Consider the following 14,551-nt stretch of genomic DNA (forward strand, 5'->3'; position numbering starts at 1 on the left):
TTCTTACATGAACATTAGAAACCCAGGGACTGACTTCTCATTTACATGGTACTTTTAGAAGAAGGGAAACAACGATAGATGAAAGACTGCCTGTAACCATGAGAATCCTTGGACTAAAACCAAAATACTGCCCCAAAGCCACAGGTGTTTATCATGTAGACAGAGAAAATTATGATTTGGAAGGGTGCAATGACAGTGTTTCCCTGCCTCCACTAATGGGCTCTAAGATTACAGGTTAATAGAAGTATAAATAATACAATTACATAATGTTGGGTTCATTTTCTTTCAAGTTTTAAAAAAAGAACCTTCATGTCCTTGTACTTTTAGGGGTTTGGAGAAGGTCTGCCAGCCACTGCCTTTCTTGTCACCAGAGCCCTCGTCGGGTTTACACATGGACATGCCCGAGACTGCCATCTGGTGGAAATGACAGAAATTAAAATGATTTTGTTGTAAGTGATTAAGTGCGTTGTCTACAAAGAAGGTAGGAATTAAAAATCTATGAAGGGGGGGATGGGTCATTCATAACAGCGGCACTAAATATAAAATAACAAGGAATTTATTTAAGAAATGGGTAAAAATATGAAGAAAAGTATAAAACTTTATGGGGAGGGGCATAAAAATACTCATATAAATGGAAAGCGGTAGCACTTTCCCAGAATGGAGCTCTTCTCTGCTAAAGATACCAATGACCCTCCCCCACCCAATTAATCTACGCATATAACAACTCAACGTTAACAGGATTTTTATTTGGCAAAGAAACCTTGGCCAAATTATTCAAAAATTCAAGTGGAGGAATATACATTCGATTTTTGTTAAAGGGGGGTTAATAGGAAAGCACTTTCCCTATGAGATAATAAAATGGATAATAAAACTATGATGCAAAGGATGACCTATTGACAGAAGTCACTGGAATGGAAATCACAAGCATATACAAGAACATCAGTAAAAGGGCAATTTCAAATTAATGAGAAGAAACTGGCTTATGTATTAGCTTGGTGTGAGGGAAAAACGGAAAATATTACATTAGATTTTTGCCAGGTAGTAATACCCCAAAATAAGTTCAACTACTATTATTATATTTATAAAAGAGCAAAGCCATAAAAGACAATATACGTAAATATTTACTTACTCAGAATGTGAAAAGATTGTCTATGTATACAACTGAAGGTTCAAACTGTTAAAGGAAATAATAAAATTCTAAAACTTTTGAAGCTTATTTAAGTAATCTCTACAACCAATGTGGGGCTCAAACTCAAGACCCCGAGATCATGAGTTGCACACTCTTCTAACTAAGCCAGTCAGGCGCCCCAAACTGTAACTCTTTTGTGAATTTTTTTTCATGTTTTATTTCTGAGAGAGAGAGACACAGCGTGAGAAGGGGAGGGTCAGAGAGAGAGAGAGAGAGAGAGAGAGAGAGAGAGAGAGAGAGAGGGAGAGGGAGACACAGAATCTGAAGTAGGTTCCAGGCTCTGAACTAGCTGTCAGCACAGAGCCCGATGCAGGGCTCGAACCCACGAACTGTGAGATCATGACCTGAGCTGAAGTCAGATGCTTAACCCACTGAGCCACCCAGGCGCCCCAAACTTTTGAATATAAATAACCAAGGGGCACTTCTCAAAACTCCTCAAATTAAACCCCAAGATCTTTGCACTTCACTGTCTGTAAATTTTACTTCAACTTTTCTAAAAGTACAACAAAAAATAAACCCCACTATATTTGACTTCAAGTGGCATACGATGGATACAAAGATTATCTTTAATATTTTTGACCAAAGAGAGCTATCGAACACTCTTCAGATCAGAGCATCTTAGTTCTCTCTAGTGCCTCTCCAATCGTTGCAGAAAGACTTCATTCTGATTGTAGGAAAAACTAGCATAGAAACAAAACTTCCTGTGTAACAAAAAGCATAGAAATAAAATATCCTGATGCAAGATTTTTGGGGAAAAAAAAAACCATGTTACTATTGACTTAGCCGTTTTTCAGGAATTAGGTCTTTTCTGTATTGGTAGATGTGCTTTGTTCTTAATTCCATCCCTCAATATCCTTATTCTAAAAGACAAATAATAATAAAATTAACTCATGGTGTATTTAAGAGAATGGTTGATTTCCTAAATATACAGAACTCGCACAAATCAATAAATGATAACTGTATTAGCAGAAAATATGCAAACAGACAGGCTTTATTAAAAGATAGGCATATTAGCCAAAATATGAGGAAAAAATGTTCAACCTCAGTAGTCATCAAATAACTGAGAATTAAGTCAAGAAAACATCATAAATTACATTATCTTACTCACCAGCTTGGCAATGCACAACATGACAGAAAGCAAAAGACACAGGCATTTTTGTATCCTGTTGGGATTATAAACTGGCGCCCTCTCCCCAAAAGGCAATTCAGGACCACTAAATTCACTTAGTTTCTGTATCTTATTTTTTATTTCAAAATTTCATAAAAACCTTCAAACACACAGAAAATTACAGAAAAGAATATGACACCCTAACCTAACTGCCCAGATTTAACAGACGTTAACCCTTTGATATGTCTTTGGGGGTTGGGGGGTGGCGGAAATAAAGATCTCACACTTCCCAAAGCTTCCAAATGAACACTGTCCTAAATTAATGTGTATCATTCCCAGGCATGTTTTATACATATTACTTACCTATAAATTATGTATCAAATTCTGCCAAGATTTCACAATTTTCTGGGTCACTCTTTTAATGCATAATTAAGAAAAAATTAAACTACAAAATGATGCTTTAATAACACTTAGGATTGGGGCGCCTGGGTAGCTCAGTCGGTTAAGCGTCCCAACTTCGGCTCAGGTCATGATCTCACGGTCCGTAGGTTTGAGTCCCGCATCAGGTTCTGTGGAGCCTGCTTCAGATTCTGTGTCTCCCTCTCTCTGGCCCTCCCCAACTTGTGCTCTGTCTCAAAAATAAATAAACTATATAACAAAATTTAAAGAAAATAACACTTAGGATTATATTATACTTATTGCAATGGGGTTTTTTTTCCAGTAGGTTCTACGCCCAATGTGGGACCTGAACTCACAACCATGGGATCCAAAGTCGCATGCTCTACTGACTGGGCCAGACAGGCATCCTGTAATTGATTTTTTAAGACAGACGTTTTACAAATCTTATGTTGTCATTTCTGTTTTGCTTACACAATAACTTTACTTCTGTGTCAAATCATATGTAATCATTTTTGAGACATTTTAAACAGCACTGGAGTTAGCGCGTGCGTCCCCCACCACACGCAAAGCCCCATCACAGAACTGAAATATGAATGGCTATTACCAAGTCAGAGCAACTGTGCCAAGTCAGCTGCCCAGCCGCTGGCAACTATAAGATGCCACCGACCTAAGATGCTTCTCGGCCTCAAAGGTATTGCAGTAAGAGTGTGCGTTTTGGAATGAATTTTGGAGATTAATGCTATTACTTTAAATGACGTCCTTTTAGAACATGCCGTTACTCTCGGCATCCCGTTTTGAGAGGATTAAGAAGGTTCACTGCCTGAGGAAGAAATGCCAAGAGGGCAACTAGCTGCTGCTGGAGCACAGGACTCTTCGTCCAGCCTTCCCAGCATTTCACTAAAAGCCCCTGGATCAACTGGTTTCTGCTAAAGGGCACTTGTGAGAAGGTTGAGTTATTCCTCCTTGGCAATATCTGCCTTCAATCAGGAAAAGGGTCGAGAGACCGTCACTTCAACGGCCCCCAAGTTCACATACTTATCGGCCGAGCCTAAGGTGAATCAAGTGATGCACTTAAACTGGGGCCAAAAAATTCAGTAACTGAGAAAAATACATTCATGCAACCTTTAAAAGAACCAAACTAATGCGACAGCCATGATGGACAATACATCAGATTTTAAATAAAGACAGAATCACGGTCGCTGAATTTTCCATTTGCCTCAGGCTCCAACACAGCACATCAGGGATCTGTTACCGTCCAGCCTGACAGGGAAGGAGAGGGGTCACGTGATCCCTGAGCTCCCCGGCGAGTTTAACATGTAAATGTGCAACAGGAACACACAAAGGTACTTCCACGAGTAGGGTGAAAATTTTTCAACACTAGATGTCAAAACGGATGCAGGCCACTAAGAAGTAGAGCGTGGATTATTTAATTGTATTTTTATTAAATAAAAGGGAACTAAGTTTATGGAAGAAGGCAATGCGTATTTGCCAGGTATCAGCATTTATGAGGGCACAGTAATGCAAACGTTGTGATATCTGACAGGGTTGGGCAAAAAGACTAGAGAACAGAATTTAGAAATGAGAAATGCATCACATACGTAGGGAAACTGGCATGTGACCGGGCTAGTACGCTGTTGACGCAATTAGCTAGCAGCAGGCAGAAAATGAGATTCCTGACCTCATACTATATAAAACAGTAAACTCAAGATGGATGAAAATCCTAAATATATGTGGCTGGGAGGTAGGATGAAGCCTTTACAACTACTGGAAGCGAAGAGAATATGTGAACTTGAGATGGTGATGATTTCTTGAACAAGAAAGACAATGGTACAAACCATAGAAGACTGATAACAAAAAAGATCCCATAAACAACCTGTGTGTATGTATGTGTATATATGTGTGTGTGTTTACAAATATATACATTGTTTTGCAACACTTATAAGCAAAGGATTAGTATCCAGACTATACAAAAAACTACAAATGAGAAAATGGCAAACCAAAAAGAATGAGCAAAGGATATGAGCAATCGTTTCAGATGAAACTCAAATGGCTGCACATACGGAGATGTTGGCCTCACACGTAACTAGATATGCAAATGAAGACATACTAGTTCCTGTTCACCTAACTGGAAAACTTAAAGTCTGACAATATCAGCATTAATGGAGAATGGAGAGGGACAGAGAAAAGGGATTTTTTTGCACATTTCTAGTGGAAATGGAGACTAGAATATACCTTTAGTATAATGCATTTGTAATATTAACTTGAAGATACGGATACCGAATAATCTAGTAATTTTATTTCTAGGCAAATACTAGGAAAACACTAGTACATGTGCTCAAAGGGACACATGCCAGGAAGCCCCCTACATCAGTATTTCCAGCAGTTTTCTCTCTGCTAGAAATAGTCCATCCCTGGATGGGGAAATGGGTACACCATGGGGTAGCCACACATAAGAGTACGATACCAACTTATTTCTCAACCATTAGCATGTTTTATAGAAGAGGGGATACAGAGGTAATAATGTGAGCAAATAAATTCAAACCTGAGCTTGGGAATAACACCCGTTCCCCCTCATAATACCACTCCCCCAACCCCTGGCCAAAATCAAACCTAACCCAAAATGGTGGGTGGATGTGTGGGGGAAGGGGTAATGAAGCGGCTTTGTGGTGGGGGATATTTGACTCTTGGCACCAACTCCATTCCCCTTCCCCACCTCCTAAATATGTAAATCTCAATACTTGGGCAGATTACAAATCAAAACCTGTAATTCTCATTCACAGCTCAGCCCACACTCTTTTGAGTTTCCTTCCTTGTAAAGGAGCGTAGGTCTACTTTCATTTGCCAAGTTATATATATACTCTGACCCTAGTGATCTTTAAGCTTTTCAAAGTCAAAGAACCTTTACTCAAAGCAAATCTTCTATAGAATCCCAACAAGTTCCACAAAAAGAGCAGAAGTGTTATGAAGGGTGAATAATGGTATCCTTGTCATTCTAACATTTTAGGGAGTTTGAACTACATGAAAATTCTTAAGACTAGTTTATTTTTGAGGATAATTTTTAAAATGTTAACTCTTCACATGATGCCTTCAAGTTCTTACAGAACCTAACTCAAGGATTAATAAAATCCAGTGACTCTCAATGTCAGAGTGCACTCCGAAGGCATCAAAGTTCTATAATAATGATAACCAGTCTTACCAAAGACCAACTTCAATAGCAACTAGTAAATAAAATAGCTTTATACTGTATCAATGTAGATGATGCTTACTCACAGGCAAAATCTCATGAAAATAAACTCCATGGTCCTCTCAATCATGTCACTGTTGACTTCTGCCAAAATAAATTGCACTTCATGTCTTCAAGATTTAGTAATGAAACAGAAACTCCTCTTCATAGTGTACAAGCAAAAATAAGCACAGATGACCCAGGAACGGGAAGGAAGGCCTCAGACCCTTATGTTAGGTAATTCCTGGAGACCGCCTGGGTGGCTTAGTCGGTTAAGCGTCCGACTTCGGCTCAGGTCATACATGATCTTGTGGTTCACCAGTTTAAGCCCCGCATGGGGCTCTGTCCTGACAGTGCAGAGCCCGGAGCCTGCTTCGGATTTTGTCTCCTTCTCTCTCTCTCCACCCTTGGATTGTACTGGTCCTCTTCATCTCAAATACATGCCCAAGTATTTTCATTAGAGGCAGATGTTAGGAGAAGAAAAATGCATTTGTTGTACAAATTTAATCACTAAAGAAATTACTATTGCCATTATAGACTAGGGTTATTAGCCAAGGCGGGGGGAATCCCAAAACTTTGATTCCACTCATATTTGATTTGTATATATTTTTAAGAGAAAGATCGTGAGTGGGGGAGGAGGAGGAGGAGAGAGAGAGACAGAGAGAGACAGAGAGACAGAGAGACAGACACAGAACCTAAACCTGGCTCCAGGCTCTGAGCAGTCAGCAGAGCCTGATGTGGGGCTCAAACTCATGAACCATGAGATCATGATCTGAGCCAAAGTTGGACAGTTAACCCACTGAGCCACCCAGGTGCCCGATTCGACCCATACTTGAAAGCTGTGGTTCTTTCTAGTGCCGCCAGAGGTGTGGATTTAAGAGAAGAAAGAATTACTAATGCCCTAATACCAAGATCATGTACCCTTCACTCCTGAACTAGAGGAGCATAGCTACCACTGACACTTGAGCAGGAAATGATGTATTTAGTTAATAGAAGTGTTTGCCAGGTAGAATGAAACTAAAACAAAATAAGGGGCAGGGAGAGAAGAGACCATAGTCAGGAAAAACACCAAGTGAGAACCAGCAGCAATGTGGTCCCAGCCTGAAAAGCAACTTACTCTGTGTTAGCAGCCACACTGGTTTACTTCTAGACCACAATGTAACACACAATGGACAAAAATAAAGACTTCCTTAATTCTAATTAAAATCTAATTTTCATTAGGGTTTACAGAAAATTCCCAAAGTTGAGTAGGGAAAAAACCCCCGAAAATGAAACAAAACCTTAAAGCAACTGAACACAAAAAACAATGCAAAACAAATCGTTATACTGCCTACAAGAATCTATTTGCAAAAGCAAGTAACTCTTCAAATTGATTTGATGTTAACTTAAATTCTAGTTGTAATGACTTTTAGCATTTGACCGTATTACAAATACAATGGATTTTCTGCACACTGTACTAAGGAGAAAAAAAATCACAATATGCTAGTTTTTACTAACTATTACTACTGAGCCACCTAAAACAAAATGTGCTCTAAAATCTTTATCAAATGCTTTCCCTTATTAGTTAGACTAGTTCCAAAATACAAATAAAGGCAATTGGGAAGAGGAAATGTAAATTTGAAGTCACTGAAAAATGCCATCGATGATTTGGCAAGAAATTCAATAGCCAAGTTCCAGTTAATTTCAGTGACTGAAGCTGAATAAAAACTCAGTTTAAGTCCAGTAACATATACAGACGCTCTGGTTTGACTGCATACTTGCACGCAACCAGAGAACACATTTGTTTTCTGAGGACCAATCTGTCATCTGAAAACAAACTTCGCTCGTAACGTCAGAACACTTATTTATACATGGTCTCCTTCCGTCAAGTATTTCAGGTAGTTTGGTATGGAATATGAACTAGTGAGGCTCTAGTTTCTGGCTCAAATTCTGGGCTAATATTATAGTAACCATTTCTCTGGTCATTAAAACCATTCTGAAGCCTAGCTGGGGAGGGGGAGGGTCGGGAGGGGGAGAGGGATGACCTCAGGGGACATGGCGGGCATGATCACTTTCACGTAGGAAGATTGACTCATTACATGGAAACTTCATCTGAGTTTTAAATTTTGCTACAGTTTCTTATGAAGACCAAGGATCTACTTGGGTGGCTGGGGGAGAGCCTGGCAAGCACTGTGCAAAGACATCAAAATCCAACTGAATCCCACACATCCTGAAAATAAAACTGACTTAAGAACTTAAGGAGGATTCAGAGTTGCAGTTGCTTTTCAGTAAACACATTTTTAAAATGTTTTCTTTATTTCTGTGAGAGGGAGAGGCAGCATGAGCAGGGGAGGGTCAGAGAGAGAGGGAGACACAGAATCCGAAATAGGCTCTAGGCTCTGTGCTAGCTGTCAGCACAGAGCCTGATGCGGGGCTTGAACCCGTGAATCGTGAGATCATGGCCTGAGCCGAAGTCGGACGCGTAACCGACTGAGCCGCCCAGGTACCCCTAACTAAACACATTTAAAACCAAAAGCTCAAGCAGTAAGTCTCTTAAGTAAATATTAGAATTACCAAGCCTCTCATAATTGGGCAAAAAACATGAGACAAATTATGGATGCTTTTTTTTTTTTAACACCTCCATGGTAACGTTACTCAACTCTGCTTGAATGTTCAGAAAAGTGAAAAACCTTAACAAAAAACTTCGGCATAAAGCCCTGATCCATTTAATGGTCATTTAAAAAAAAAAAAAAAAAAAAAGAGTCCTACCTTACCTGGCCAATCTGACGTGGCATCTCAGGTGTGGTAAAAGGATTTGATAGAACACAAGCCTGTAGACACTGAAGACACCCTAAAAGACTAAAACGATCTGAATATACGCAATATGAAAATCAAGCCCGGTTGTTAGCGTTAACCTCACAACATGAGGTTTCCCAAGTTGAAACCCATCACTGGAATTTTCTGAGAGAAAATACAAAATTAAAGACCCCACCTTGTTCATCTTGCTTTCTTAGTAGAACGGTGACCAGAGTCACTGGCTTCACATACCACCACCCCCCCCCCCCCCGGTACACTTTATGTGAGATCTGCATGTCATTAATACCCATTCACTATTAGACTGTGATATCTGGAATAAACGAACACACCACGAAGCTGTCCAAATGGACATGGGCAGCAATTCTCAACGTCTGGGGGGGGGCCAGGGCACCTTTCAAGGAGGTCTTGGAATCAGAACCCATTCCTTAACAATACTAATGCTTATTACTTTTCAACATGTTGACCCCTGCATGGGCCGTGTGAAAGAAACAGTGGGTAAATACTGGAGACAGCACGGGGTGCGTCGCGACAGTCAACACGCGAGTTAGCTGCTACCGTATCTTCATGCCACACTCGGAGAAAAGGAGGCGGAAACGGTTTCGGTTAACGGTGTCCTTGATTAAACAGTAAGAATTTTTATTGGACCTCTCTCCCTTAATACACATCCTTTTAGTATCTTAGTTGCTGGGAGGGGAGGACCGGGTCCTGGAGGAGGCCTGAGTGGTGGCTGCCGCTTACACTACCGAGCTGCTCTCAACGGAGCACCATTTGGACTTGCAAGAAAGACTGACGGACTACGGTAATTCAGCAGACATTTTCTCTGAAACAAATGAAGCCTGTCGCTTAAGGGAAACGACTGACAGTATTTGCTGCCAGTGACGACATTTCACCTTTCAGATGACAATTAGAGTTTTGAAAAACCCGTATCCATCGGCGTGAGCGTGACAGCTTCCCGATACTTAACAAGATTTTTTTCTGGGGACTTTCGTTATAGTAACAAGAAAATCTTAAACGCTGCAATAATAACGTGTCGATAGTCTAAAGACAGTATAATTCAGCGAAACGGTATTTTCCAAAAGATCAATGCAGGAGGTTACAAAATCACTCCGAATACAAGGTCCGTTCAAACTCCCAACGAGATGGATCAAACGGATTTTAACATCACAGAGAACAGAGCTGATGCGGTTTCAGGTTTCACACTGCACCAATCTCCAAGAAACTACCAGCTCTGAAGCTCTGACAGTGCATCAAACGGAATATTCAAAGTTCCCTGAAGCTATGAAAATGCCCTTTCCATATACGTTATTTTTCTGATGCCAGATTTCTTCAGGTACTTCAGAGTGCCACATAGCAACAACGTGAATGCACCATCAGATGAGAATCCAGCCCAACGTTAAGAGAGTTTACAAAAACGAAAACAAGCGCTACTTTTCACAGGAAATTTTCTAAATTGGGAACAATTATTTTTCACAAAACAATGTTATTTATGTGAACAGGCAAGGATTTCGTTTTTCTAATGAATAGAAATAGTATGCAAAACGTCTTGGCTTTATTCTAATACAGGAAATAAAATAAAACCCACAAAAGCAAAAGTGCTTTGGGACCTCTGACCTTCAAGAATAAAAATGGAAAAAAAGGACTATAAATGTGTCCTCAGACTAAAATATTTGAAAACGGCCGGACTGGAAAAGTCAGATTAGTGAAGACTGAATTCAGGGCTTTCTTCTGCTAATTCACACATTATTTGTATTTCAAGGGCCGCCAGACCACCTGAAAAAGTGGCACCAAAAATGGTTTTGGACTGAAGAAGGGGGTGATCAGTACTGTCCCATACAGTCTGGTTAATTCTTCCTTGGGGTTGTAATAATTCACCCACATGGCTTTGTATGAAAAAATCTCACATAAATATTCCGACTACGTAAAATGTTTTAAAAAGAACATTCAACACTGGCCTTTCGCTTTTAAAAATCATACCAAGTAGGAATGTGTCACACTGTTTTTATCAATTCTTTATTTAGGTAACAAGTCGGTTATGTTCACTGCATCGTATGAAACATCACAATATCATACTGGAAAGGTACTAATCAGTACAGGGCTGGATCAGAGTGGATAGTATGAACAATAAACCATTCTGCATTCTCCATTCCCTATCTTTTTACACCCTCCCCCCCAGACCCGGTAAAGGGACAGATAGCTTTTAACATCATCATGTAAAGCACTTTAACTTACAAGGCTAAAATCTAAGGAATAAATAAAATATATCGTGGCAATAATTCCTCGTAGACCAAAAATCAGGTGCACAGTAAATCAAATGGTCAGGAGAGCTGTCTGTATTCAAATGGGGGGCTCTCCAGAAACAGCCTCAGGAAAATGTTACAGAAAATATCATGAATTCCATTTCACACAGGACCAGATGAGGACTCGGTTTAACTACACACAGAGGCAATTACATCCTGCTGAAACACAATTTAAACATAGAGGGAAATGTTACAAAGCATCCACAACATGTAAACCATGTACAAATGGATACATTCAGTGCTTCTCCTACCCCAATAGCTTCTTTTAGATAAATATTTTACTCTTCATGTTCAGCGTTAATTGGATTTTCTACATGCAAAACTCAAAAGAATTCAAGAATTCAAGGTTATTGTAAAAATAGAATTAAAATAATAATCTTCAAGTACCTTATGTGACAGCCACTCTGTACCGTGCCCAATGTTATAAAATGAAAGGTTACTGAACCCATGAAAATATCTCTGTAGTATTTCCTTAGATCTAAAATAGATAATTTTAAATGTATTTATAGTCATTTCAATGTGATATTCTGAGCTTTTAAAATAACGTAAACAATGAAAAAGTATACCAAATTACACACAAAACTTGTATCTTAGAAGCTGAAAAAGTAAAACTATAGAAACCCACATGTAAAACAAAAATCACAATTTACATTATAAAGGCAAATCTCATCATTTAAAAAACTTTGCAGCAGTGAGATGTCAAAGCAAATTATAAATAGCCATAAATTAACCCATTTGGTTTCCAAAGGTTTTCTAGTGAGAGTGGAAGGGTGTAATAGATACATGCATAAGATTTGTGAGGGTTTATAATATTATTGCCAAATACACTTTATCTCGAAGCAGGCGACGTTACAATTTGGACATTATTGGAGAACCCAGTTTGGTAATACAGGTTAGATTAGAAAAAAATTAAATAACAATTAATAATAAATATTATATCCTAGAGTAAATTGCTCAAAGGAAATTTCAAGCCACAGAGCTGCAAAAAGGCTTCCAACTTGGTGAACTGGGAAAGGAACGTCCCATACAATTCTTTACTCTTACATGCTTATATGGTGTGTGTCTTGTCTAAAACAAAAACATAATGTATCTTCAGAGTACAGCTAACTATATTCCCATGCACCTGGGGCACAGTTTGTTATCTGTGGTGAAAGAACTCCGCTGATTCCTAGGGCCCAAAGTTCAATACAGGTGTAACCAGTGTGACTGAGGCCGGCCCAAAATACTGTAGTACAGCAATGCTACAAGTGGCAATTATCAGAAAACACAAATATGAACAAATGGTGGGAAATGCTAATGATTTTCTGCTCATATCACAAAACGGTGGGAATCCACAAGAATATTTTTCCCTTGTATTGAAGAAAATTGTGATTAAAAGTTTTTTTCCCCCAATTTTCAGAATCAAAAGCATTTTAGAAGGTTTATAAGGCTACCATGGGTCTTCTAGATCTCCAGCACCCTACAGGAAGAGAAAAGGAAGAATATTATTATTATTTACCTACACCACTTCCGGGTTGGACTGAATTTCAAAAGAAAACAAAATTAGATGACCAAACTACCTTCCTCTGTTTGAAAAGGCACTTTTACAGAGAGGTGTGTGCAGTGTGTACTGTGTGTATGTATACACATGAGTCTAACTAATACAGACAGGAAACTGGTTGGGTTTTTTCCTCCCCTCTCCACCAAATGCCTTCCTTTTTCTCAAACCACTTACAAACCTTCTGGCATTGGAAAAACAGATCAAAACATGAGCTTGTTCCAAAGTTCCAAAGTTTCACCTTAGCAACTTTTAGTTGCACCTTAAGCAACTTTTAGATACATGGTAAGTATAAACACAGAGGAGATGAATTAATGTCCTACATTCACAAAATAACTCAGCTTTGGGGAAAAAAATGTTACCCATGTGACTCCTATTATCTTGAGAAACTATTTTTAATGAAAACAAAACTCGTATCTGCCACTCTTTAAAATATCCTGCAATTTTTGCATTTATTAATATCTGGTGAATATCTACTGCAGAGATGGCAGTCTTGCAATCTTTAAAACACTCATCGTGGCAATTTTCCGACACGTCTATATGTGTGTCCCTACTGTCCAAAGTTTAGTATTCTGCATCACAAAAAGGGGCTACGAAACAGAATGGATTTGAGTAAGCAAGACTTCTGAAAATGTCTTTAGTTAATAAAAAAAAGCCAAGCCTAAAGTTGTCTAAATTTTATATAAATACAAGCAAATTTCTAATGGGTATTTTTCCAATATACCACACCGGGTTGTTTAAAAAAATTTTTTTTAATTTAAAAATAAGTACAACATGCATAGATTATTCCACATCACATGCTTTATTTGGACTTGAACACTTATAATTTCATTCTAAACACTTGGTTGACATACATTTTGATGTATGTAGTTAGGCTACACAGAATATACAAACCAAAGCTGTATCAATAATACACAGATTTTTCAGAAATTAGGTTTCAATAAAGAATACAGAGAAAGGAAAAATAACCACATATGCAATAGCTCAAAACTTCTAAAAATAAAACTACAGAGATGTAAAATATAAACAAGTCAAAGAACACACAAATTATCATCCTTGAAGAGAAAAAAAAATAGTAATAAAAGTACAGGCCGGCATCTGCCGTTCTTTGAGAAACTGAAATTACTAAAGAAAACACAAATTTATTACAAAGCTGACGATGAGTGTTCTAATATGTAAAATAATGTGAAGCAATATAATTCTACAGTAACAAGTTTTTCCACAATATAACGTAGTCTCACTTAGCAGTAATCTCTAATCCTATCTGGTATGACTTTAACTACTGACGTGAGTTAACTGGCAGCCTCATTTCCGGCACACAAGATGAAATGACATATAGTTTTATTAAATTCAAAGTTCTAGAAGTAGTCCGCTTTAAGCTACCTGATAAAGGTGTATGCAAAGGCCTTCTGAAAAAAACAAGGCTCTGTGACTGTAATAAAACTACTTGCCCGGGGGTTCAAATAACAAAACGGTTCTATAAATGCATACATTACACTTCCTAAGTAAAAACCATCAAGTCGAAGATCACAAAAGCATTACCACGGAGTCACATCATATTGGTTTGCCACACAGCTTTGCCCCTGCATCTTCATTATAGCTGTCTAATTCAGCAAGATCACTTTTTGATTCAGTCTGGCCTTCCTGCATTGTCACTGGGCTTCCAGCATCACTGTTCGAAGTAGCAGCTGTGGCAGCTTGGTCAGCAGGGCTTTCTTCTCCCTCTACTTTAGCTAGCCTGTAACTAGTCAGCATCTCCTCCAGAAGTTGTCGGTAGTTTCCCCTATGATTAATTCTCATTTGCCTGAGCGCTTCCACCAATTTCCCCTGTGATCCACTTTCCTCTGCTTCCTCGGAGGCCTTTTTTTAAGATTCAAGACCCCAGTGTCAGTAGACAAACCAGGAGACCACATGTATTTCATAACATATCACAGCAAAGCACTCATTTCTCTACCACGAGTAATATCGGCTATGTGGGAGAACATTTCATTAAATAAGTAGC

The 14,551-nt window shown here is 38.8% G+C and overlaps 1 protein-coding gene across 3 annotated transcripts in view; it reads right to left on the reverse strand.

Moving 5' to 3' along the window:
* Positions 1-253: 253 nt before the first annotated feature.
* Positions 254-14,551, reverse strand: part of PPM1B (protein phosphatase, Mg2+/Mn2+ dependent 1B) — a 95,373-nt gene continuing 81,075 nt past the window's right edge. The window contains exons 6-7 of one of the 3 annotated variants that reach the window (XM_039232387.1): positions 1,130-1,174; positions 254-414 (exon numbers count right to left, since the gene is read on the reverse strand). In XM_039232387.1, the coding sequence (XP_039088318.1) occupies positions 1,130-1,174 (45 nt within the window). In that variant the 3' untranslated portion in view covers positions 254-414. Of the gene's footprint in view, positions 415-1,129; positions 1,175-10,706; positions 12,472-13,328; positions 14,410-14,551 lie in introns of those variants that run through there. The other 2 variants (XM_039232388.1, XM_039232386.1) reach the window with 2 other exon arrangements.

The sequence above is a fragment of the Hyaena hyaena genome, unplaced genomic scaffold (assembly GCF_003009895.1).
Source record: "Hyaena hyaena isolate Hyena2069 unplaced genomic scaffold, ASM300989v1 scaffold_64, whole genome shotgun sequence".
In the NCBI taxonomy this organism is placed as follows: Eukaryota; Metazoa; Chordata; class Mammalia; order Carnivora; family Hyaenidae; genus Hyaena; species Hyaena hyaena.